Consider the following 26420-nt stretch of genomic DNA (forward strand, 5'->3'; position numbering starts at 1 on the left):
GCACCTCCCCTTAAGTGGACTAACAGAGGAGTTTAAAGTCACCCGCTCCAGAGAGGTGATGATGTACAGGGACTCGGCAGACAAAAAGATGGCCTCAACAGGGATCTTTGTCAAGACTGAGAGGAAGTGGCAAGCACAAGAAGTCGTCAGCAGAGCAGAAGCAAGGCTGAGGCATAAAACCGTGGTCCGAACCGTGGCAATGGGAAGGGCAGGCCTTGGCAGTTTTCCCAAGCCACGCTAGAACCGTGTCTGTGGAAAAGGAGAAGCGCCAACTGGTCCAAGATGAGATCCGCGCAAAGGTGGAGGAAGAACGCTGCAGAAAGATGGTCGGCATGTCCAAGCAAGGGGCGTGGACTAGGTGAGAGCATGTGGATCCTCACAAACTCACATGGGCAGACTGGAGAGCTGAACCTCTGCGCACAAAGTTTCTCATACAATCCGTCTACTACGTTCTCCCAAGTCCTGCCAACCTTCACACCTGGGGCCTGGCAGACATTCCGGAGTGAAAGTTATGCCAGAGGAGGGGCACCATGGAGCACATCCTGAGTTGCTGCCAAAAGGCGTTGGGAGACGGGTGGTATCGCTGGTGCCACGACCAAGTTTTAAAATCCTTGGCGGATTCCATCAGCACAGCGATACAGAACAGCAAGGCCCAAGTCGCCCCGAAGCAGCCAATCACGTTTGTTAAAGCAGGTCAGAAGGCAAACCACCAGCCAAACTCTTCAGGGGGGCTTCTCGCCACCACTTGTGATTGGCTGCTACTAGTTGACCTGGGAAGGCAATTTAAGATCCCAACCAACATAGCTACCACTTCACTCCGTCCAGACATAGTGTTAACATCTCAGTCTACCGAGCAAGTGGTCATATTGGAACTGTCTGTCCCATGGGAGGACCGTATTGATGAGGCCAATGAGCGCAAGAGGGCCAAATACTCTGAGTTCCACAGCGAGTGCCGAAGAAATGGCTGGAAAGCCTGCTGTGAGCCCATTGAAATTGGGTGCAGAGGTTTCGATGGTCATTCACTCCAGAGAGTGTTCAAACTCCTTCGAATTAGAGGACTGCATTCGAGGAGAGCCACCGAGAACATCCTTGAGGCCGCAGAAAAGGCCCTCGAGGCGGTTGTGGATCAATAGGGGCGATCCGTGGTGTGCTACTTGGACACAAGCCGAGGAGTGATCGCCCCCGGCTAGGTCGCCCAGGCGAGGATGTCCGATGATTAAAGACCCAAAACACCCAATGAACTCAGGTTCATCACTGATGATGTGTCCAAGTATCACCGTATTGATTTGAAGAACTTTTCAGTTAATGATTCAATTTCACAGAATCAGCAGCATGCACATCATCCCTGTTGGGTCTCTTAGTTTTCTATACCTTTATTAAACCTTGTAGAAACTTACTTTCAGTGTAGAAGTTGAAATTCAAACAAAAACAGTCATTTGTCTTGCCAATGATGTGGGACTGGTATTATTTTGAACACAATCACATGTGTTATTGTGATGGTCACCATAGTATTAAAGTGTGTGTGTAGTGCAATGGTTACCATAGTGTAGTAGTCGATGTCCTCCCGAAGCAGGTGGCTATCGTTCAGTGTTCGTTTAGCCTTTCCTGTCACAGCATCCACCGGCCCTTTGTCCACCTGGTACTTGATGGCTCTGTAGAGCATGTAAAGTGGCTCCCCTGCCACCTCCTGATAAACAGACAAACAGGTGAGAGTGTGACAGGGCGAACAGAGACATGTGAGTTACCTAAAGACAGAAGGATAAGAGTGAGACAGACTGACAGTTTTTACCTTGAGGAAAGAGTAGAGGCAGATCGACATCCAATTTGTCAACATCTTCTCTACGACGGTCTCTGTCCTGAAAACAGACAGACAGTTCTCAGAGACCCTCCAAACCTGACCGATCTCTTGATTTTAGGGTAGCTTCCTGCACAAACCAACAACGAACAAGACCCAGACAGATTGTACGGAGGTATCAACATGACCAAGGCTTCATGCCCAAGACTGATTTTTTTGTGGCCCAATATTTGGACTCAGGTTTCCGACACAGGTGCTGACTGACATTATGTAAAGGCACCTTCAGAGAATGGTAGGTCTAGACCAGACTTTTCATCTCAAATAAGACCACAATCACTTCAGCTATGAACTGGTCTACCAAGCATCCAGTCCTGCACCACCAGATGATCTATTTGGCATCAAACCTTTTTCAATGCAAATTAATTCCTCTCATTTCAAGATTTTTTGTTCTGTCAGGAAAAGGATGGATCAGCACATTAAAAACACCTGAGCAAGAGTTTAATGTTGTCTGCACATCACAATGTGTGTCTCACGTACCGGCGGAGCATCAGTTTAGGGTTCTTGTCAACGTATTGCTGCACCAGGTCCTGTAGCAGACTCTTCATGACCTCGGTGAAGTACTCCAACTTATTATGCAAAGCTATGGTGAGAAGACTAGCGACGTAGCCCCGGTCTCTCTGAGAAAACCCCTGCTGGGCCTCCAAAGTGTGAATGAACTGAGACACAGGGACAGAAGAGACCATTACCTACAGGTCCAGGTGTGTCTCAATGTAAAACCAGCACAAATTGTAACCATCTGACCCACCCTGGTGAGGAAGAGCCTGTTGTTGAGTAGGTTGTTGAGCTGCAGGAGACCCTGTTCCACAGTCTGCTTCCTGGAATCTGGCAAGTCCAGTTGACGGTTCAGTAGCGCCACAGACTGGCCTGGGAAAAAGACTCTCTCTGCATATGTTCTGTAATCAAGCAAGGGGAGCCCAGGTCCTCCAACATCACTGCTTAGGTCCATCATTTCCGTCATCAGGTCTAGAAACAGACAAGAAAATGATGATGATGTTGTTACAGATGAAGGCAGCAACTGGACATCTTCTTCAGGAACAAGAAGGTCGGTTGATGTGCGTTTGGGTACCTGTGAACTCTTTGCGACATTGATCTCCAACATTGATCTCCAGAGTTTCCAACTGCAATAAAACCTTCTTATAGTCTCTGAGCGCCTGTTTACTCTTCCTCCTACACAAACACAGCAGACAGAAGGTTGAGATCAACTATTTCTGAGCAATAAACCACGACTGTCACAAAAAAAGTTTTTCATCACACCTGTCAGACAAACATGAGAGCAAAATTTCATAAACAAACGGGTGGAGTCAGACAAATACGTACCTGTACATGAGGATGACCACTAGCACGGACAGGATGATGACAGCTGCTCCTGCCCCCAAACCTATCTGAGCAGCCAATGGGACGGGACTCAGCAGAGAATTGCTATCGTACTGGACCAATCCAAGGTCTACCTTTAAGTGTCCCATGAACACCTGAGAGACAGACACTGAATTATTTTTGTAGTATTTATAGTATACGGTGGTTCTCTACCGTTGATAGTGTTCCCAGTGTCTTCCTCAGGTATGTGATCGTGTTTGTACCTTGAGGCTGGGCAATTCATAAGCATCGTCCACACTCAACGGTTGGGTCTCTGGAGGTTCACAGTACAGGTGAGTATTGTCCAGAGTTTTCACCTCACACTCCTGGTCTCCCAGTCGAGCTTTCACCTCTTGCCTGGACATGGCTCTGGTCAGGTCCTGACCCTGAGGGGTGCCGCAAACGTCTTTAAGTAACCGAGTCAAAGATCAGCTGGTTATTGCAGCCCACTCGAGACACTTACCTCCACAGCGATCACTCCTCCGGGTTTGAAACGATACGGAATGTCAGGAGCTTCTCGATTCAGAGGGAAGAACTCTGGGTTTGGATAATAAGTGAAGCTTTTACCCTGACAGACAGACAGGTAAGGAGAAAGGTAGAAAGACAGGTTTCTACATCAGAAATATCCGTTTTTCCCTCTGCTACTTGCAACGTGCGTGTTTGTTATCTGGTCAATGCTAACATGCAACACCTGGATTTCTGAGGCAGTGAAGAAAATCAGGAAGTTTGAGCTGCAGAGTGACACCGAGAGGCAGAATATCACATTTTAACCATTAATGATGACTGAGATATAACTGGTTTGTTCCCCTCCAGGCCAGCAGAGGGCAGCACCTGTACCTTAAAAGAAAGACAGACAGACAGACAGTGGGACAGACAGACAGACAGACACGGTGGGACAGACGGACACACAGACAGAGACAGACTCACAGACAAGTACCTTGATGCTGTCATAGTGGACTCGGACATTGTCCAGTTGAAACCAGACTCCTTTCACTTTGACCTCTGGTGTGACTGTGGGCGTGAGACAGGTCATCTGAGAGGACGACAGGACAGAGCAATTCTCCACCACCTGAGAGACAGATAGATTGAGAGAGATGGGCATGCAATGAGAAATAAAATCTATTTTAAAGAAACTATTCAAAATTACAGCCTCTTTCAGAAACAAAACCAGCATGACCTTTAACCCTAATGTTTTTCTCTTTTCTGATTGGTTGAGTGACCTTCTCCGTCTAGTTGAGTGACCTTACCGTTCTCATCGTGTTGTTGAAGACCAGATGTTGCCTTGAAGTGAGCAGAGCCAATCTTCTTCTCCGTTTGACCCGCTGGACCACCAGAGGCTCCACCCACACCACAATGATAGGCTGTTGCACTACTTCTAGGTTTCTGCCTGTCACCATGATGACCCGCCCCCCTCTGTAGACAGGAAGTTATCTCTATATAAGGATTTTTTCTATTGTTTTATATGATAATGATTTTTGGGTAAGGATGTATTCTTACGCAAAAAAGCTCTCAGCAGGTGAAGCGTCAGTGATGACGGGGTCATCAAGGTAACGGAACGGAACACTGGGAACAGTTCTCTCTGCTTTCCCAAAAAGAACTCGAACTGGGACTCCACCAGTCTGGTTACTAGAACCAGTCTGACAAACCAACTGGGTGTCATTGACCTCCTCCACACTGAGAGGGGAGAAGATGAGCAGACAAGGGGAAGAGACAAGGAGCGGACACAATGAAACAAGGAAAGACAAAGAAATATGAAGAGAAGATGAAAAGAGACAAGGAAACTATGCTAAATAATTTTTTTAAAATTTAAAATACTGTACTGATTTAATCCCTGAAGGGAAATTAGTGGCACACTCTAGTTAGTTGAAAATTGCATATATGTACAGTGCCTTGCGAAAGTATTGGCCCTCCAAGAACTTTCTGACATTTTGCTACATTTCAGGCTTCAAACTTCAAGATAAAAAACTGAAAATATTTTTCAAGAATCAACAACATGTGAGACACAATCGTGAAGTGGAACCAAATTTATTCAACATTTTATGTGTTTACAAATAAAAAACTGAAAAGTAGGACGTGCAAAAGTATTGGCCCCCTTTGAGTTAATACTTTGTACAACCTCCTTCTGCTGCGATCACAGCCGCAAGTCTTTTTGGGTATGTCTCTATAAGTTTTGCACATCTTGAGACAAATATTTGCCCATTCCTCCTTACCAAACAGCTCAAGTTCCTTAAGGTTAGATGGAGATCGTTTGTGCACAGCAATTTTCAGATCTTTCCACAGACGCTCTATTGGATTGAGGTCTGGACTTTTGCTTTGCCATTCTAACACCTTTATATGGTTAGTTTTAAACCATTCCATTATAGATTTGAATTTATGTTTAGGATTATTGTCCTTTGGAAGGTGAACCTCCGCCCCATCCTCAGGTCTTTTGCAGACTCCAACAGATTTTCTGCCAGAATCGCCCTGTATTTGGCTCCATCCATCTTCCCATCAACTCTAACAATTTTCCCAGTCCCGGCTGAAGGAACGCAACCCCAGAGCATGATGCTGCCACCACCATGTTTGACTTTGGGGATGATGTTTTCAGGGTGATGTTCAGTGTTACTCTTACACCAAACGTAACATTTTGCATTCAGCCCAAAAGTTAAATTTTGGTCTCATCTGACCAGAGCACCTTGTTCCACACGTCATCTGTGTCTCCCATGCGGCTTCTTGCAAACTCCAAATGGGCCTTTTTATGGTTTTCTTTCAGAAATAGCTTTCTCCTGCCACTCTTCCATAAAGACCAGATTTATGCAGAGTACGACTACTACAGTAGTTGTCTTATGGACAGATTGTCCCACCTCAGCTGTGTATGTCTTCAGGTCATCCAGCGTGATCATGGGCCTCTTGGTTGCTTCTCTGCTTAGTTTCCTCCTTATTTGCGTTGAAAGTTCAGAGGGACGGCCAGGTCTTGGTGGGTTTGTAGTGGTTTTATACTCTCTCCATTTTGATATTATTGCTCGCACAGTGCTCCGGGAGACGTTTAAATATTGTGAAATCTTCTTGTATCCCATTCCTGCTTTGAACATTTCCACCACTTTATCTCGGACCTGCCTGGTGTGTTTTTTGGTTTTCATGACGCCGTTTGTTCTCCAGTGTTCCTTTCATAGACCTCTGAGACCATCACAGAGCAGGTGCATTTAAACTGAGATTAAAATGACACATAGGTGCACTCTGTTTGTCATTGTCAGTCGTTTAGGTCAACATTGGATCATTCAGAAGTCATCAGGGAATTTCTGGAGTCGGTTAGCTGTGCTGAGAGGACAGGGGGCCAATTCTTTTGCACATCCTACTTTTCAGTTTTTTATCTGTAAACACAATATAAAATGTTGAATAAATTTGGTTCCACTTCACGATTGTGTCTCACAAGTTGTTGATTCTTGAAAAATATCTTCAGCTAGTTATCTTTGAGTCCGAAGCCTGAAATGTAGAAAAATGTCAAAAAGTTCTTGGGGGGCCAATACATTCGCAAGGCATTGTATGTACAGGCCCTGAACACACAAAAACACAGACAGGGGGTCCTGTATGCATGCAGAGGGAAGTAGAGTGGCGGGCAGCTCCTTCGTGGTGCGCCCAAGTGAGCAACTTGAAAAGGGACGGCAACTTGCTAAAGAGCGCCTCGGCAGTGCACTGAAGGTGAACTGACAACCTCCCACCGTCAGCTCACTTTCTGGGTGTTTTTTTTTGGGCGGGAGTGGGATCAAACCGCCAATCTTGGAACATTGGACGACCCACTCTCCCGCCTGTTCTACCACTGAGGCACTTAGTCAGCAAGTGGAGAGTCTTTAAAAAAGTAAACACTACAAAACTGTAAGAGTCAATGTTGGAAAAGAAGTAGTGGTAGAAACACTGCTAACAGTAGTAGTAATGTAGTATTGTAGTTTTGTAGTATTGTAGTATTGTTGTGCTCACATGTAGCAGGGCTGCCGGCCCACGAAGGCCTTCAGGTCCGATTTTTGTCCAGTCAGCAGCTGCTGTCCTCTGATGGTCAGCCAGGTTCCTCCAGAGACCGGACCTCTGTCAGGAACCAGACCCAAAAGCTTGGGGTCCTAAAAACACAACAACATGCATCATTGTGGTTCTTTCTGTTGCTAGGCTGCTATGCAATATACTTGCATAAACTATATACCATAAAATTAGCGTGGAGACGACAACCACAGCATCAAACGAGTCAATACATGTCACCATTATAGAGCCAGCAGCAGACTGGTTAAGGGTCTGTGGTCCAGGATGGACCAAATTACCTGATAGGTGAACAGCTGAGTCGACCTTCCAGGTGGATTTGTCCCCACGGTAACCAGAACTGGCCCCTCCCTCTGCTTCCCATTAGGCTGCAGCTCACACACAACCCTACGAACACACACAGAAACACACTCATACATGGTAACAACAGCAAGAGACACAACCACTGTGTGTGCATGCGTGTGTGTGTGTGTGTGTGTGTGTATGTGTGTGTGTGCATGTGTGATACCTGGTTGAGATCTGATATCCTTCAGGTGTGAGTGGACAGTTCACACCTGCAACTGTGACTCCGCCCACCACATCGAGGTAACTTATGCCCAGGTTAGAACCTGTGATCGTCACTAGGATACCCCCCTCCAGGGGACCTGAGACAGGATGCACCTGCAGACAGACAGGTAGACATACAGGTAAGCAGGCAGACAGACAATAACTACTCAGTCATCAACAAACTGACCTGTGTGATCTGAGGAGGCGGGCAGCTTTCTGCTACTACAGTATCACAAGATTGGTTGAAGACACATCGGGGGACAGGCCTTCCAGGACACCAGACACAGCCATACTCCTCTGGCACCGCCTTGCACTGCGAGCAATCTGATTGGCCGGCTGAGCAGTCGTACAGTTGTACTGAATTGTGAGGAAAAATAAGAAGCAGTAAATATACACACACACACACACACACATACACACACACACACACACAGACACACACACACACACACACACACACACACACACACACACACACACTCTATCTCTCTCTCTCTCAGATAAGGTTCTTACATCGTAGGCCGGGTGAGGCATCAATGCGTCTTTCTCCTCGGCGCAGGTAAACTGGAGCCGAATACCGAAGCTGACTGACAGCGTACTGAAACTACAGGCAGATAGACAGACAGGTTGTTTTTAATCTAAAATGTTCACAATTTAATACTAAAAGTAAATATGATGAAGTAGCATCTTATGTAGCTTTAGCTTCTTCAGGCCAATACCAGGTGTCTGTTACCTGGTGACTGCTGCAGGTGAAGGTCTCCGTGTTGTCCTGTGATTTTTCCACAGTTGCTGACAGAACGACTGGGACGCTTTCGATTTCCACAACACAGACATAATCAGCTTCATCCTGCGGACACATAATTAATCTATAAACACACCGATAATCAATACACACACTTTTCCTAATCGATGGACTATTTAAGTGGGAACAGTTCCATTCATTGTGACATGTAAACACTGATGATCACGTCAGATGACCTCCCTCCATTTTTAATAATTATGAACGGGCTGTTCTCACGGTGTAGATGTCCAGGTTTCGTCCTCGCAGCACCACAGTGGTGCTCAGGCCCAATGGTACTAAGGCAGAACTCTGCAGGGAGAAGACCAGAGGACAGGAAGTAGGACCAGGAGACTCCTCCTGAGAGACAGAGAGAGAGACAGGCAGGCAGGTGAGAGGCAGACAGGGAGAGGCAGGTGAGACAGACGTGAGAGACTACAGACAGGCTGTCTCACTCTGTGGTTGAGGATGACGTGTTGGTTGGGACAGCTGTGGTTGTGAGTACAGAGCTGATCCAGAGGACACCAGTTACACCTCCAGACACTGGAGACACAGGCCAGACACCTGGAATACACCATCAGCTTTGACACTCGTGTTCATCATTATCACAACCATTCACCTCTTCATCATCATCACCACTAACGCAACTAACAAGGTCACTGATGTGAATAACTGTGTCTTACTGGGAGCTCTGGTTCAGTTGGCTCACAGCGCTACAGTCGAAGAAAGTCATGTTTCCCGTGGTGATGGTCACGTGACCAAACATCAGCGACACAGGCAGAATCATGTGATCTGGGAGGAGACAGTTACAGGGCATCAAACACGCCAAACGACTCATGACATCGTCATGGATACAGACACTCACCATTTCCTCTTAGCATGGGGGGGAGGAGCTCCGTTGCAGGTGACTGACAGGTGATGTTGTTTCCCATGACGATGGCTGGCTGAGGTGGGAGGAGCCCAAAGACGCAGGAGAGAGACTCTGCCTCAGTGAGGGCAGGAAGCTGGACCACTGACAGTGTTACCTTGGAGACAAAATGCAAATAAAATAATGTGGTCACATTTTCAGTTCTTTTTAAAAAATGTTGGAATATCCCTTTTTTAAAATGCACTACTACAGACCATCTTCTTCTTCTAAAGACCATTTAGTAGTCTTAAATTATATTTTACATTATAGTACTGTAATTTTATTATTATGTTGTATTTCAGCAGAAACTTGATGCTCCCGCTGTTGAGGGTTGGTTTGTTTTAGTCATCTCCATGAACAGCAGACAGTCTACAATCTTACCACTAGATGTCACTCCATCCTCAATGGCAGCCTACCTGTGTCTGCTCATCTCGGCTCTGATTGGCTGGCTCCACACTCGCCACTGTCACACATTGGTTGGTCAGATCAAAGCTCCAGAGCCAATGGTTGGGCTGCTTGTGGCGCTGACACAGGTGTTCACGGGTACACCTGGAGCAAAAAACATCAAACAACAAATTATCATCACTGACTGAAATTATTGCTTTTGACCCATGGAACAGGCAGATAAAGATAATAATCCTTTATCATCCCACAGTGGGGAAATTTGTGCGATTGTGGCAGCGGGGGGTGGGGTGGGGGGTTATACATAAATACTTAATATACATACATATTAACATATGCAACATATGAAATATACATATTCACATACGGTAAACATTTTAACATATGTCATATTATCAAAAATTTACAGTTTATATTTACACTGCAAAACTACACTACAAACTAAAGAACTGCAGATTACATTGATCATCCAGATTTTGACTTTTGTGATCTTTGAGTTCTTTTAGTGGTCCGCTGGGAGGACTGCTGGTTATACAGTCTGACGGCCGTGGGCAGGAAGGACCTGCGATAGCGTTCCCTCACGCATCTTGGGTGAATCAACCTACCGCTGAAGGTGCTCTCCAGTGATCTTATTGTGCCCTGCAGAGGGTGGGGGTGGTTCTTCATCATTGATGACAGCTTGGCTGTCATCCCCCTCTCCACCACCACCTCCACTGAGTACAGGGAGCATCCTAGGACAGAGCCCGCCCTCCTAATCAGCCTGTCCAGTCTCTTCCTGTCGGCCGCAATGATGCTGCTGCCCCAGCAGACCACCCCATGAAAAATAGCTGAGGCTACTACTGTGTCATAGAAAGTCCTTAGGAGTGGACTCCACACTCCAAAAGACCTCAGCCTCCTGAGCAGATAGGGCCTGCTGTGGCTCTATCAGAGTGAATGAACCAATCAGCACCTGTGATTGGTTCATTCACTCTGCCTATCAGGTGGAGGTTGTCATCATTTACATGTTTTCAATACAACTTCAAATTTTTCTGTTCCACACGGACCAAACAGGTTAGCATTTCACTGAGATTTGCTAAACACATGCTAACACATGCTAAAATATCCTACATGCTAACCAACAAACATAGGCAGACATACCTTCCCTCCAGGACACACCAGCCACAGTACGGGTCTCTGACAGCAAGACAGGACTGACAGTCTGTCTGTCTCTCGCATGATGAGACAGGAACCTTCCATAGCTGGAAGACAGACAGAAGAATAGAGAGAGACAGACAGGAGAACAGAGAGACAGACAGGAGAACAGAGAGACAGACAGGAGAACAGAGGGACAGACAGGAGAAAGGGTCACACGTCAGTTTGTTTTAGTTATAACTTCAAGATTAAATTAAGATTTGATAGGAGGGGCAGACATAGGAGGGGCAGACAGACAGACAGACAGACAGACAGACAGACAGACAGACAGACAGATCGTTTCTCACCGTACTAGTGGTCAGAACATAAACATGTTGCTGACTCTCATCCAATAGAAGATCAGCACTGATGCTGCTGCCGCTGTCTACCAACAGGCTGCCATACAAATCACCTGACCAATCAGAGCGTACCAACACCTGTAAAACACACACACACACACACACACACACACACACACACACACACACACACACACACACACACACACACACACACACACACACAGAGTGAGTCACTGTAGTCCAGTTTCTAAATACAGAGTGATGTCACACCTGAACAGGTGAATAAGTATGGGGCTAATCTCTTTAGCATAACGACCTTAATCTGAGAGGAAAAGTTGTCTTAACTAGCAAGAAGGGTAAACAGCAATTGAGTGTTAGCAGCTCAAAGCAAAAGTAGAATGTAACAGACAGGCTAACCATGAGCGCCAATCATGACATCATGATTAGTGCTCATGATGTCATGATGATGTCACCTTGTGCAGTCGACCCTGTCTGTCTCCCAGGAAGGCAATGGTGTGGCCCGCCTCTGTTGCCGTGGTAACAGCTGTCAGCTGGGTGGTGGAGGTGAAGGTGGGCGTTGCTGGGAGTGGTACCGCGCTTGCAATGGGGTTTGGGGTGTGTTCCCCCCCGCAGGGGTACTCTGAGAGAGATTCCTGGCAGAGAGAGAGAGAGAGAGGATTCAGGTGGATGACTAAATGATTTAGCTTGCTTTCATCAGTCTAGGGGTAGAAAAACCGTCTAATTGTAAAGTTCAGGTTTTTATCTGTCAGGTGGAGGAAGCGTCCGTGTTCGTTTTCCTTAAATGGACGCACACAGAATATCAATGTCACCGGAGTCTGAAGGCATCAGGAGATTCCTTTGAGCGCATCAACACAGTGTAGGAAAACAGATCTCATTTATCCAAAGAATATCCACTAAAAGTATGGAGAAATGTTCACAGAGGCTCCTTTTTCAGAGCCAAAATGTGGTCAGTCTATGACCTCTGACCTCTGAGGGACGTGCTTCTACTTTCAATTATGCATAATGTAAAACTTCCGTGGATAAACTATTCCATCCAGAATATTCAAACAGCAGCAAACCTTCTGACCTCATTACTGCTATAGTTGGTAATCCACCCATAGAAAGTAGTGTGTGTGCATGTGTGTGTGTGTGTGTGTGTTTGGTGGGATCATATGTGGGTCAGATCTGTGTATTTGAAGGACAGCTGTCTGATGATAATCCAGCTGATAACAGCTGTAGTCCAAACTCAGTATTAAGGTCAGCATCAGTAGTTTCCTCCTACCAGCTGATAAACTGTGATGTCATAATATATGTGACATTGTGGACAACAGTTTCACATCGTGGCGTTGCCATTGGCAACCTCATATGGATGAGAGGGTGGGTCATAGACTCCTGATTGGACATGATGCAATTGTAACCACAACATAGTCTGACCTCCTGTTTGTCATCAGCCCTTGAGATACAGACCAATCACACTTTTGGATTACCTCGGGTAGTCTCAGACATCTTGACGACACGGCGTATTCAATATATGCTTCTTCCTGTCCACTTCTGCCTCTTCCCCCCTCGGTGTAACAGACTTCCTGTGCTCTCAACAGCATGGCGTCCAGGTCCGCCATCTCATAAACACAAAGCGCTGAGCGACTGGTTGGTACTGGTGTGGATGCTTGTCCAGCCGCCATGATGATAAAGAGGGCTGCTTCACCTGAGTGGCTCCCCAACCACGCTGCCTGGGCCAGGTTGTACCCGCCGCGGCACAACAACGGCATCTCCACGTACGAGTAGAAGCTACGATCGGAGATGCAGAGCCGGGAGGCGTAGGTCCGGTACTCCTTCTTGTGCCACATGTCCCTTCGTGAGAACAGGAAGTACACATGCTTGCCATGGGTGACAGCCTTTACAAAGTGGTTGTTGTACTCTGAGTAACTTCCTACAACGAGCTTGCCCAGTTCCTCCTCCTGAGAAAATGCCCGGCGAGGTGGGTAGACTGGGAACAGTCGGCGAGTTGTGATTGGTGGGATATCGCCAGGTCCTTTACTCGTGTAGCTTCGACCAACCAGCATCAAACGCATGATGGCGCCAGGGCCACTCCCTTCCTGTTTGTTCTCGGTGGTTATCACCAGCGCAACAGTGGAGACCCGGGGATCGTTAGCGGCGACATACTGGGTGTCGACGGGATTGGAGGTCTGATAGATGATGTCAGAGATGTTGGCAAGACTCCTGCACGTGTAGAGAAGAAGAAATGAGGTCTTCATCCTAACTAAGCCTGGCCAACACCAATGTTTATTGCATCAATCCAGCTATCCTTGTTTTTTTACAATGAGTTCGTGTGTCATTGGCTTTTAGCTCAGCTGTGTTTAAGAAGTTGTCTGCTTTTGAGTTATCTGCCCATTAGCTGGTTGTTAACTGTTACGAGTTATACATTAGGTAGGTGTTGCACATTAGCTTCCTGTTAGCTGTATGATACTGGTTTCATGGATGATTCCACACAGGTCTTACCTTTTGTCACAGATGCCCTGGTACAGTGAACCACAAACAATCAGGCTCACTGGCTCCTCCCCTTGACCCGCCTCCATCAGCAGCACCTTATTGTGGTTGTGGGTGGGTGTGGCTGAGGGGCAATCCTGGGGTACAATTGGTGGGAGGCAATCCGGAGAGTCCAGGTGAGGGCCAGTGGTGACATGTGACATCACCTTTAGGTCAGAGGTCAGCTGGTAGAGGTGATCAACACCGCCCACATAAAGATGCCCCGTCCTCGGATCCAGCACAAGGTGAGAGAGGGTGGCGCCCTGGAGCGCCACCCTCCTCACAGAGGAGTCAGAGGTGGCATCACTTAGGTGAGACGGAGAGAGGAGGAGGAAGGGAAGGAGGAAGAGGAAGGATGAAGGGATGGAGGAGGCCAGCATGGCAGCTCCTCTTTACCTGTCACAGGTGAGAAAAAGTGGGTGTTAAGTGCTGCTTGCTGGGAGCAGCTTCATCACATCACAAAAACTTGTTTGCTGATCTTAGACAAAATTTGATTGGTAGATGGTCTAGCCCTGCCCCACAGGCGCTCAATGTCACATCCAGAACCCGTCTCAGTGATTAGGGGTATTTCCATCCGGAGACGTTAAGCAGTTGGACACGTATATCATTCAAAGGTCAAGGGTCAACTCAAGCCGATTACGGATTGGGTCCAAAGCTTACATCCAGTTCCTGGTGTGTGAATGTTAAATGCTCTACAGATGAGTCTACATAATCGATCAAACATTTACTGGAGCGTGAAACATTATAGTTTAAACTCAGGTCAGTCTGAGCTGAGGTGTGATTGGACCTTCAGGGTCCTGTCATATCTGAGCCGGCGGAAACTCTGTCTCACATTATCAATAAAATATTTTACTGCTTCATTCTTTTCATCCGACAGTTAAACTGTAGCTGCCCGTGGTAACGTCTCCATGGAAACCCTCCCGTATCCACGGCAACAGTGAAATGAATGAAACCTCTGGTGTGCTGGTTCATGGTCAGAGTGAAGACTGACTGGGATTTTAAACTGCTGTGTGTCAGGAGGGATCAGAGTATTTGTTCTGCTCTCCAGAGGGCGGCCATGTGATCATGATCACATGATGGTCACAGGTCACATGATCAGGAGTCATGAATTCTTTGCAATCTGCAGGATTGTTGGACTGTGTGAAGAATCACCCCCATCAGAGGCGAAATTGGTCATCACAGCTTACATTTTACTTTACACCAGCAGCTGTTTTCACACATGGTTTTAGTCATACCTAACAACTCAACATTGCCATGACATCACTCAAGGGTGATGCTAAGGAGGGTTTCTTAAGCTAAAGAGGCGTTGAACACAGCAGCGTTTAGCATGATGTCTTACATACGCGTAGAACAACACACGATATCACAAGACAAACACTATCTGCTAACTGCTACCAGTCGCTAGCAGCTTTTCTAATACCCCACTAGTGGGTCGCAAACAAAACGTATCATCATTATGTCACTCCCCCATCCTGTCCATTCTGGAACCATGACTCCGCCCACCCATTACACCTTCATAACAATCAGCAGAGGAGGAAGAGGACAAAAAGGAAGGGGAGGAACTTGCATTACTGATGAGTGAATAATAACCAACATGATTTATCATTTAAAAATTCAATTACAGTACTCCACCTCATCGCTGATTTTTGGTCGGCAGTCACGTGATACCGTACGCGCATTCTATTGGCTGAGGGCATCTGGAAGTGCGCTCCTTTCCGTTTTGTGAGACACAAAAGTCCTTTAAACAGTCGATAAGAGTGTGGGAAAAAGTTATTTAATATCAGAATTAAAGGTAGTTTAATATCAGTATGGGTAGGGTTCATAAACGATTAAATTACCGTAAATAATAAGATAAATAGATTGCAATCTCAATCGCAGATTCCTTAATCGCATGTGGTTCCTGGAACGATTTAACCGCAAAAAATGAAGGCACACTGTAATCTCTAATAACTGTTATTGATCTATAACAATCAATCATAATGACTTATCTATTATAATTCTCATTCAACCATAAACAAATAAATATATATTACAATATTATGAATGTATAATTATTGATTTTGTTAATTAGGTTCTTAATGCTGCAGCCTATAGGTGGTGCTGAGACTCTAGACAACACACATGATGATCAAGTGATGTTACAGAGACAAAAACACCATTCATCTCTCTTTCTCTCCTCTGTAACTAATGCTCGCTCGACCCTCTCCGACTCCTGCTGTGTTGTTCAGCCTGGAACTGTTAATTCGCTTCGGTGCATGATGGGAAACACCTAGAGAGGTCTCCTACATATACACACACACACACACACACACTCATACACACACACACACACACGCACGACTGGGCAGTCATGGTTCAACATTTCCATGGTAATTGTGAACATCCTGTATATGGAAATAACTTCCTCCTCCTATGATGGAGGGGGTATTCATAGAAAGAGAGAGAAGGGGGGGGGGTATTTTGGTCATTTTACAACAAGCCTTTGGTCTATTTAGTTTTTTACAGGTCAAAAACTACAACAAAACAAACCAACATACATAAAGAAAAAAGAAAAAACAAGAAAGAAAATTTTAAACTACACAAAACAATGTTCTCTGCCAGCATCAAGGACACATCCTGTACCCCCGTCTCCTCCCCAAACCCCCTCCCCATCTTTTTCATGTCTTCCGAATAAAGAAACTTAATTAATTATTGCATGTCCATCTTTGTTCTTTGCAGAACAATGTGGGCCATAACTAAAAAAAAGGAAAAGCATTCTGCTCAGGAATGAAGCCATGGTTTCATAAACACATGATGACTCTGGACCAGAACTGGTCCAGGTAGCTATGATCTCATGTCCAATGTTCCATTGGACGCCACCTGTATCATTTGTCTTTGGGGGCTTTGCCGGGAATGCTAAAATCCCTTGGGGGGACAATGCCAAGCCAAAGAACCTAACTGATATGATAAACTACCTTAACCCAGAGTCCAGGGTGTGCCAACCCAAAGGGACAGTGGTCAACAACCAGAGATGGAAAGACATACTCGTGCTCAACTTGTCATTGGTCATACATACATGAATGTCATCAGCATAAGGAAACACCACCAATGGAAGTTTCCAAAACAGTCTGGGTAGCTTCATTCTTAATCTATTGAAAAGCTACTCAATAGCTACCAAGTACAGCTGTCCAGAAACAGGACACCCCTCTTCTAATACCGCTCTGAACTTTTACCACCACCCACGCAGCAGTGTCACAAACCCATATATAAAACTAAATCATTCAAATTACAAAATTGAGAATTACGGTGAACTCTTTCTAAAAATCTATTCCTGTCAACATTTAATAAGTCACATGACAGTCTATGACGGATCTGTCCGGAACACAGTAGTCCTGGTCTGTATTTTATTTTTTTTTGTATGGATAATGAATTCCAGGAAGTGTGTAAGCCTGTTAAATAGCACTTGGGAAAGTTTAGTCTTGACACAGCAAAGCAACTGGTCTTCAGTTTGTCACCCAAATTTCCACGACAGAATGAACGCTCCCACAGGCCTAGCCGAGGACGCGCCTGCCTCGACACTTCCACATTGCATTATAGTCTTCCAACCTGAAGAGGGCAATGTAAAACTGCTCTGGGGTCACCATCAGAAAGACAAGGACATTTGTTCAGGGTCTCTTGCCTGATCAGATCTTGACCTGGAGAGGTTTAACCCCGGAATCTCTTTCTCTTTGTCATGGAGTGTTTAGAGCCATTTATAGCCAACCTCAAGTGGAACGTGTCCATCATGACTTCACTGATGAACTTTGACCTTTGTTTGCCTTAAGCTACTTTTCTCAGACATTTGCTTCTTCAGACAGAGGAGTGAAACAAACAGCTGTTTTCTGCAATGCTAACTCACTTTTAGCATATTTTTGTGCATCTGGAAAATATGCTGACACTATTCCAAATGGTTGATCACGGAAACTGTACATTTCCTCCGGTGTTCCTTTCACCGTTTCTCCACTTTTTTCTTTTTTCAGCTGTGACACTCGGACAGCAGAGCTGTCATCAGCTTCTGTCTCTCTTCCTGAAACAGTTTTCTCTTCCCTGGCCTGAATGCCTGCCCAGTGTGTCTCTAATGCCTCGGGGTGGGGGTAGGGGCGTTCTCTATCTCTGTCCTGTTGTAATCTACTGTCCCACTGTGGTTCTCAGGTTGGTGGTGTCGTCCTTGTATCAGCATTTCTGGTTCTGCATCTATGTCTTCTTGTCTATTCTTAACATCTTGTGGGACATGAAAAGAACCAGCTTTTCAGACTATGGTTGAATTCATGAGGACCTGCTGCTGCAGTTCCCTGTTAGCAGCCATTGCTCTAGCTTGGCTTTAATTACCTCCTGTAGCTTCATTTGAACTCTAACCTGTCACAGTCACCTGAGAATTCTCAGAGTCCACAGAACTTCATGTTTCCCGGTCAACTTCCCCTCTTCTAACAGAATTGACTACATTGTATCTGGACCAACCAAATTGTGAGTAAAGAAAAATACAATCATGCAAACGCTAACAACAAAAACTCCACGCAAACTTCAGAGCTGTTTATCTCTGAACAGAGAGGACATGGGTTTGGGTTAGAATAAATATCTGAATGGAGCCTGTCCCAGCTGACATTGAGAGGCTTAAAAAATTCCTTTTTGATAAAACTTGTAATTAGGGCTACCTTATACTAGTCCTTAGCTATGCTACTATAGGCTTTTACTGCTGGGGGACATACCATGATGCACTTCTCTTTTTCTCGACACATTCACGTCTCATAAGTTCATTTCACTAACTTGACTTCTTTCCCGGAGTCTTGGTACTTTATTATCCAATGGGTTACCAAGGAAACGATCGACTGCTGGGATGATGGCTGACACCCACTGGTGACATAATAATAGCAACAACAACAATAATTATTATTATAATTAGGTCTGCAGGAGGGAGAAAACAAACCCAAAGCTGTAACAATCTGTAGTACAAGAGAGAATGTGTGTTTTTAAAGAGCAATAAACTTTAACAGTTTAAACATGAAATGTTTTTAAGCTGCATCATCACAATTACAGATCCAAATCAACCTCCCGCTCCCTGATTGGCTGTCAGGTGTCAGTCAGTTCAGAACGAGCTGTGGTTGCATGAAACTGCAGGTAACCATGCCAACTGGATTGATGCTCCAGGTGTGTCTCCCCCATTCCTCTCTCTCACTCTCTCTCTCTATGTATGTAAATGAAGGACAGTCTGATGATTACCTTGGGCACACACTTGACACACACACAGTGTTATGTGTGTGTGTGTGTGTGTGTGTGTGTGTGTGTGTGTGTGTGTGTGTGTGTGTGTGTGGGTTTAGGTCCCTCTCAGGAACTCTGTCCTACTTTCTTTCTGCTGATGAACAAACGGAACTGAGTCTGAGATGAGACACCTGGTTTCTAAGACCTGACACTCATGCTGCGTCAATGAAATCTATTCTAATGTAATCTATTACTTACTAATCTGATCTATTATTTATTAATTTAATCTATTACTTACTAATGTAATCTTAATCATGACTAGTTCAATCAATTTTAGTCTTATGATCCGGAAAACTCAGAGCACCAGCTATCAGAAGGATCTTTCAGAAAAACCAGCATCTAGATGGTTCCATTGGGATGGTACCGGAACCTAAACGGCTCTATTGGAACAGAACAAGCATCTAGACGGATCCATTGATGATGGTTACTGCGATTGAAGCTGCTGTAAGGAGGCAGATCAAGGCTTTATTGTCTAGCATCAGCAGGACGCGCTGAAAAAGACATCTGGACAGCAGCAGATGTTGTTCCTGTTGTTCTTGGTGCCTCACCACCACCACCTGAACCCCCCACCCCTCCCATCACAGATGTACAGGTTTTCTGAAGTCTTCCTGAGCTCATGTCTTAAATGCTTCATAGAATCTTGTTATTTAGGCACTGTCATCACCCCAGATTTCCCTTGGGATATACTGTAGTCTATCTATCAACTGACGGGCCGAAGATCATTCATCAATCATTTTATCAATATTTGGCATATTTTACAGATTTATAATTCATATAATTTACATAAGCAGTCAAAGTGCTTCACACTGACGTCATTATCCATTCACTTCACAGTCACACCAGCGGTGGTAAACGACATCTGCCCCAGGGCAGAACGACATAAGCGACCACCAAACACACAGTCATACACCAGTGAGTGACACAGGAGGGAAGGTGGGCGACCCCGGAACCCAACTGAGAACGACTGGGATGGAGCGGGATTTGAACAATCTGAGCCCCTGCCTACACGCTGTTCTACACAGGCGTTACTAATGGCACACACAGAATAAACACCTGCCTCTGCTGTTTGACTTTCTTTGTCTTTTTCTGTTTCAGGGTTATTTTATTATCTGCATACACACACAACCAAACAGACACACAGACACACACACACTCCCTGCTGAACTCATGAATATCTGAGTCGATGGTTTGAAGTCACTGAGGTCTGACAGGCGTGACACACACACTTTAAACCCAGAGGGATTATGGATGTTGTCACTAAAAATGAAATGTAGCATTTGGAAGTGTGTGTGTGTGTGTGTGTGTGTGTGTGTGTGTGTGTGTGTGTGTGTGTGTGTGTGTGTGTGTGTGCTATCTGTACACACACACACCTTTGTTATCATCATCATCAGCACCTCACTCATTGTTTCACACATTAATGTAAAGAGCACGGCAACCCGCTACGAGCTGCTCCAGTGGCATCAAATGGTGGGCGTGGCCTCCCCTCATTGGTTCACTATGGACTATTGTTTTCAGAACAAACAAAGCAAAAAAGAAACAAACTTCTAGTGTTGTTCTGAGGTAAACATTCGCTTAATACTCTGCTGCAGATCTGTGACAATGATGCGCCGGTGCTGCTACAAATAGTTCAGTAGATCGCCGAAGAGAAGGTCCAGACTACAATCTGGGTTCTACAAAAACCCAACAGTTCCCCCGTGAGTGACATGGACCTCCAGGTGATCTCAACTCAAGGAAGGCAGACTGTGGACATCTGCCTCCCTGTGGAGGTTCTCAGGTCCACCGGGAGGAGACCCAGGTTACACCCATACCTCATTACACATCTGTTTCTCCCCGACTGAACTGGTTTCTCCAGAACTGTTTCAGGCCTCTGTGTCCTGATCTGATCTGAATGGATCTAATTCCTCTTTTCTCCTCAGACTGTTGGTGACAGTGTTTGTTTTATCGATGCTATTCCTGTCTGTCTCTAATCTGGATTAAAACCTGTTTGTATTGGAAGCAGATGTGAACACAGAGCTGTGTTTGACAGGAGGATCAGAAGAATTAGAGATGTTCCACCATTTAATCTAGAACAGAATAATGAGAGCAGATTAACGGCTCGATGCAGGATGACATCATCTTAAAACCGTGAGGAGTTAAAGGACTTTACTCCTTGGCTCACAATGAATATATAAATACATGTTTTAATGACTGCAGGTATTTGTTTCCTCAGCTTACGACCAATGATGTCATCAAGATGATGATGATGATGATAGTGATGATGATGATGCTTTGATGATGATGATCTGTTTCCTCCCTTTAACAAATTTGTTCCAACATTTCCAAACTTGTCCCACATTATGTGTTGGTATTCCCTCTGCATTGTCTGACAGGTGTAACAGTATCTGATTTTAACAACACCAGTTATGTATGGTACAATAATAAATGCCGGAGGTTCTCCTGTGTTCTACTGCTTCAGTACCATCAAAGGTTCTACTGTCAGATGTTTTACTGTACTTTATTGCTGTGTTCTTCAGCTGCAGGTTCATCTGAACCAACCCTCCACCAACTGAATACTGATCACTGCAAATATGAAATATTAATAACCATAAGTCTTTGATACTCAAACAGTGTAACACACACACACACACACACACACACACGCTCTCTGTCTTTAACTGTGTGTGTGTGAATATATTACAGCTCCTCATGCGAATCATTTTGATCAGCAGGAGGTCAAAAGTTGGGGTTTCGCTCCACCTCAGTAACCCGGTTCCTCCTGACGTCTAGAACCAGGACTCGTTCTGGTCCAGGTGACCTTCCTCTGGCCCTCTCACAGCCTTCAGCTGGCATTTCAGCCACACCTTTATGGGTGGAGTAAGTCATCTCATTCCTTCCTGTCTGCTATTTGTGTCACATATAGATCTAATTAAGCTTAGCAAACTGATCAGTCAGCCAATCAATTGATGTATTGATTGCGTGGTCACATCCTACTGATTAATGAGACTCAGCACGAGAAAAAATACCTTTAAGCTGTCCTCCGGGCGTGAAGCAACACTGGGATTTCAGATTTACATATTTCCATAGTTTCACCCTTCTCTCTCTGCTGGTGGGGCCCACAGGGACTCAACCCCCTTCGAGTGAGTCTGACCCCGCGGCTATGAACCCCCCCTGGACCAGAGCCCAGCTGAGGACCAGGTGTTGATCCGACTGTGTCAATATGTTTAATACCACTGTGGGCCTGAGGAGACTGACTTTAGGATGCTGCTGAAGCTGTGAATGACCCCCCCCCCCTCCTTCAAGTAGGTCTGGGATCAGTTTGTTTAACCAAAACCACAAAGATTCAGTTTTTATGGTCCACAGATCTGCTTCAAGTCTCATGACTGCTGTTTCATCCTCCATTCCACCAACGTCTGCTGTTTCATGTCCCTGCATGTAAAACGCTGAGCTGAACTAAAAAACTTAAGATGGGTGGGGAGGGGGGGGTCAGGATGAAGCGGAGACCCTCTACATTCAGTTGTCATGACAACAAACACAAAGATGAGTCGACGACAGTAGATAAAGCAGACAAACCGTTGTTAAGCAATAGGAGGAGGAAGATGAGGAGGAGAAAGAGGAGGAGGAGGGGGAGGAGGAGGAGGAGATGGAAGATGAGGAGGAGGAGGAGGAGATGGAAGATGAGGAGGAGGAGGTCTTTGTGCCCTCCAGTCCTTTAACAGGCGTGAACGGGCTCCAAAATGCGTTTATGAAAGTAGAATTTTTACGAGATTAAAACAAGACTTTGAAGAAGAAGAGAGGAGAGCAGGGAGGAAGAGGAAGAGGAAGATGAAGAGGAAGAGGAAGAGGAGGGGTTGAGTTGAACCACCGCAGAGAGGGAGGAGGTCCAGAGAGAGAGGAACCGCCTCATTGGGTGACTTCAGACAGAACTTATTTGTCCCTCGCGTAAGAGAATCATACCTCACGGCTGTCGACTGGTTTTACTGGTCCAACACCAGTTTGACTCCGACAGAACGCATCACATTAAAACTCTCATCAGTAGATTATCAATCACTTTATTAATACCTATGACGGATGTAAATATGACCGTCCTAATTACTGCAGTACAAATAAGTCACTGGAGTAGTTTCAGTTCTGTTCAGCAGGACAGTTCAACAGAACCTGGAAGTGAATCCAGAACAAAGATAATTTAATGTTCAAACTAAAAAACTAAAAGTCTCATTCGGAATTTAACGTCTGTGACGTGTTTGTAAAGATTTTTTGAAGTGGTGGCAACAACCATGAAGGGGGACTCATCTTTCTCATCAGAACACAGGATTCCTCTCTGTGTCAGTGAATCTCAGAAGAGATGAGTTCTGTCTCAGATGAGATCAGGTTCATCTCAGACGAGGTCATGTCCGACTCAGATGAGATCAGGTTTGTCTCAGATGAGATGAAGTCCGTTTCAGATGAGATGAGGTCCATGCCAGATGAGATATGGTCCCTCTCAGATAAGCTCAGGTCCATTTTAGATGAGATTAGATCAGTCTCAGATGATATCAGGTCTATCTCAGACGATTATAAATGCATGTTAGATGAGATGAAGTCTGTCTCAGATGAGATCAGGTCTGTCTCAGACGATTATAAATGCATGTTAGTTGCGATGAGGTCTGTCTAAGATGAAGTCAGGTCCGTCTCAGATGAGATCAGGTCAGTCTCGGATGAGATGAGGCCCGTTTCAGATGAGATTAGGTCCATCTCAGATGAGATCAGGTCTGTTTTAGATGAGATTGGGTGTGTCTCAGATGAATTTGGGACCATCTTAGATAAGATCAGGTCTGCCTCTGATGAGATCAGATCCATCTCAGATGAAATCAGGTCTGTCTCAGATGAGAGATAGTGACAATAGATTTTAAAGCGTTCCTGAACTCAAGGACGTAAACAATCCGGAGAAACCTGTTTTCATATGTAGCAAAACTTTGGATCAAAGGTCCCATACAAACACTGTCAGTTTGGGTCGATGGTCCTCCGGATATCATGGTCTGCAGATGATGTCCTTTTCATGACATCATCGCTCGTTACAAATGAACCTCTGTCTCTACCTGTAGAACAAAGTCACCACAGTGATGTTCTCATCTTCAGCCGAGCCTGTAGAACGTTATACGTTATATCAGCTGTTTTTATTTAGGACTGAATGTAGAGATTAAAACTGGTCACATCCGGTTTCACTGGAGTCACAACTTTGTTGGAATCGGGTTGAACACAAAGCCCACTAGAGTCCTGCTGCAGAACTACATGTATGTTGGATGTATGCATGTCTCCAGTGGACATTTACTTAAATCTAATGAGCTGTTCAATGACAAGAAGGCTCCAGAGATAACAGGGTCACACACTGATGACATCACCAACACTGATAAAGACGTTACAATAAATGATCAACACCATCTGATAATATCAATTACTTGTTTATATGTGACCGTAAACGGCAAAGATGTTTCTATGCTGCAGGAAACTGAGGCGTTGTCAAGGAACTTGAGAGAGAGAGAGAGAGAGAGAGAGAGAGAGAGAGAGAGAGAGAGAGTCCATGCCTCCAAGCCACTAATCTGTTTCCAGCACCGCTAATTAAATCACAGCACAATTAACAGGAGTCAGCTGTCAATCAAAGCATCATCACAGAGAGAGAGAGAGAGAGAGAGAGAGAGAGAGAGAGAGAGAGAGAGACTTACTTCATGTAGAAGACAGTCTGTTCTTCTTTCATTCCTCCCAAAAAACAGACGACAACTGAGAGAACCTGCACACCGGGCAAGAAAGAGAGAGAGGGGGACGAACAACTACCGGCAGACAGATGGAGAGAGAGGGGGATGACAGGAGGGAGAGGGTGGCGAGCGAGTGACTGGCTGGATGGCTGTAATCCCATTATACTGAACGACACATTGTTCTGAGAGAGAGAGGGTCGAGAGACATTCAAACAGAGGGTGAGGGAGTCTGTCAGAGGGAGTGAGAGACATTCAGACAAAGAGAGAGAGAGTCCCAGTGGGGACTGAAGGGGGCGGGGCCCAGCTGCACATAGATAGGTGGGAGGAGTTGGGGTCATTAATATTTAATCACTGGTTAGAGGCGTGAAGTTAGGGGGAGAGAGAGAGAGAGAGGTTGCACATCCAGATTTTATGGGTTTCATCAGACTCTGTATCGAATAGATAATCTATAGATAATCGATGTCACTGAATCCATACAACATGTCCTGTTTCATTTAGGGTGTGTCCAATTCCTTTCTGTGAGCTAAACGGTGTGTAATCTGGGCGCACACAGAGGTCTAATTTAATCCGGTAATTATTCAGCGGTGTGTATTTACATGAATTTAAAAAATGAGAAAATATTGTTGACATCACCTGCAGTGATCCCCTAGCAACAGAGAACAAAAATGTGTTTCCTTCGTCAGTTAGATTTATCCATGACGCCTGCATCTTAATATCACTGTTGATTTCAATCTGATACATGGACAGGATCTGATGTTAATGTTCTGTGTCCAGAAGGTAGCATACACAGTCCAGGTTCACACAGTGAAACAGTTCAGGTTCACACAGTGAAACAGTCTGCTGTCTCCAGAGAGCTATGCTCCAACAGTGTTGCTGACCACATGTCATTTAACTCCAACGCTCAAATGGAAGCACAAATGGACAAAACATCTGATACTTAAATAAAACAGACGTGATGCCACTAAGAACACTTGGCTGTGAATCTGAAGAGAAAGACCTGCAGGTCAATATAGTGATCAATAATCTGATTGCTGGACCTGTGAGAAAAATCTCACCGTCGGCCCTGGTGCATGATCGGAAGTGGCTTTTAAATATTCAACAAGTTGACTGAGGTTTCTGCTCCTTAATCCTGCTGGGATAAACATCTGCGCTGAGTTGTGAAGACCCACATCAGGACCAGTTCTGATTGGCTGGCTGTATTTGTGTGTTTGACTGCAGTTCCTCCTTCACCTCCTGCTACACAACTTTATCACTAATCTCTGTTCTGACAACCAAGAGGTTCACAATCAGCTAGCAGCAAATAGCTAGCAAATAGTAGCAGTTATCAGCTAACTAAATAAGACAAAAATGTCTGGAGACTGGGGAGACAGTGGGAGTTCTGGGAGCTCCTTTTCCTCCAATCAAAGACGGAGCTCATGGGAGAGAAGTATGCTGATGTCAAATGATGCCATTGCTTACAAATCGCCACTAGACGCCACTGCTAAACATCATGCCTCTGTAGATTCAGGAATGACAGCTAACACACACACTTTAAGACTGTTTCATGTGTCTCCAGGTGAGTCCACCTGGTGTCATCTGATTGGTTTACAGCTGA

The 26420-nt window shown here is 45.3% G+C and overlaps 1 protein-coding gene across 2 annotated transcripts in view; it reads right to left on the reverse strand.

Annotated features, from left to right (window-relative positions):
• Positions 1-26420, reverse strand: part of plxnb3 (plexin B3) — a 45745-nt gene that overhangs the window by 7537 nt on the left and 11788 nt on the right. Inside the window, exons 1-28 of one of the 2 annotated variants that reach the window (XM_068336898.1) lie at positions 24797-24913; positions 13818-14240; positions 12806-13538; positions 11792-11971; positions 11325-11453; positions 10984-11084; positions 9861-9993; positions 9403-9562; positions 9221-9329; positions 8993-9101; positions 8778-8897; positions 8493-8606; positions 8273-8363; positions 7947-8116; positions 7722-7873; positions 7495-7600; positions 7163-7299; positions 4706-4882; positions 4456-4621; positions 4146-4277; positions 3672-3776; positions 3433-3594; positions 3173-3324; positions 2922-3022; positions 2601-2818; positions 2333-2511; positions 1790-1856; positions 1541-1687 (exon numbers count right to left, since the gene is read on the reverse strand). In XM_068336898.1, the coding sequence (XP_068192999.1) occupies positions 1541-1687; positions 1790-1856; positions 2333-2511; positions 2601-2818; positions 2922-3022; positions 3173-3324; positions 3433-3594; positions 3672-3776; positions 4146-4277; positions 4456-4621; positions 4706-4882; positions 7163-7299; positions 7495-7600; positions 7722-7873; positions 7947-8116; positions 8273-8363; positions 8493-8606; positions 8778-8897; positions 8993-9101; positions 9221-9329; positions 9403-9562; positions 9861-9993; positions 10984-11084; positions 11325-11453; positions 11792-11971; positions 12806-13538; positions 13818-14224 (4557 nt within the window). In that variant the 5' untranslated portion in view covers positions 14225-14240; positions 24797-24913. Of the gene's footprint in view, positions 1-1540; positions 1688-1789; positions 1857-2332; positions 2512-2600; positions 2819-2921; positions 3023-3172; positions 3325-3432; positions 3595-3671; positions 3777-4145; positions 4278-4455; positions 4622-4705; positions 4883-7162; positions 7300-7494; positions 7601-7721; positions 7874-7946; positions 8117-8272; positions 8364-8492; positions 8607-8777; positions 8898-8992; positions 9102-9220; positions 9330-9402; positions 9563-9860; positions 9994-10983; positions 11085-11324; positions 11454-11791; positions 11972-12805; positions 13539-13817; positions 14241-24796; positions 24914-26420 lie in introns of those variants that run through there. The other variant, XM_068336889.1, reaches the window with a different exon arrangement.

The sequence above is a fragment of the Antennarius striatus genome, chromosome 2, assembly GCF_040054535.1.
Source record: "Antennarius striatus isolate MH-2024 chromosome 2, ASM4005453v1, whole genome shotgun sequence".
NCBI classification, from domain to species: Eukaryota; Metazoa; Chordata; class Actinopteri; order Lophiiformes; family Antennariidae; genus Antennarius; species Antennarius striatus.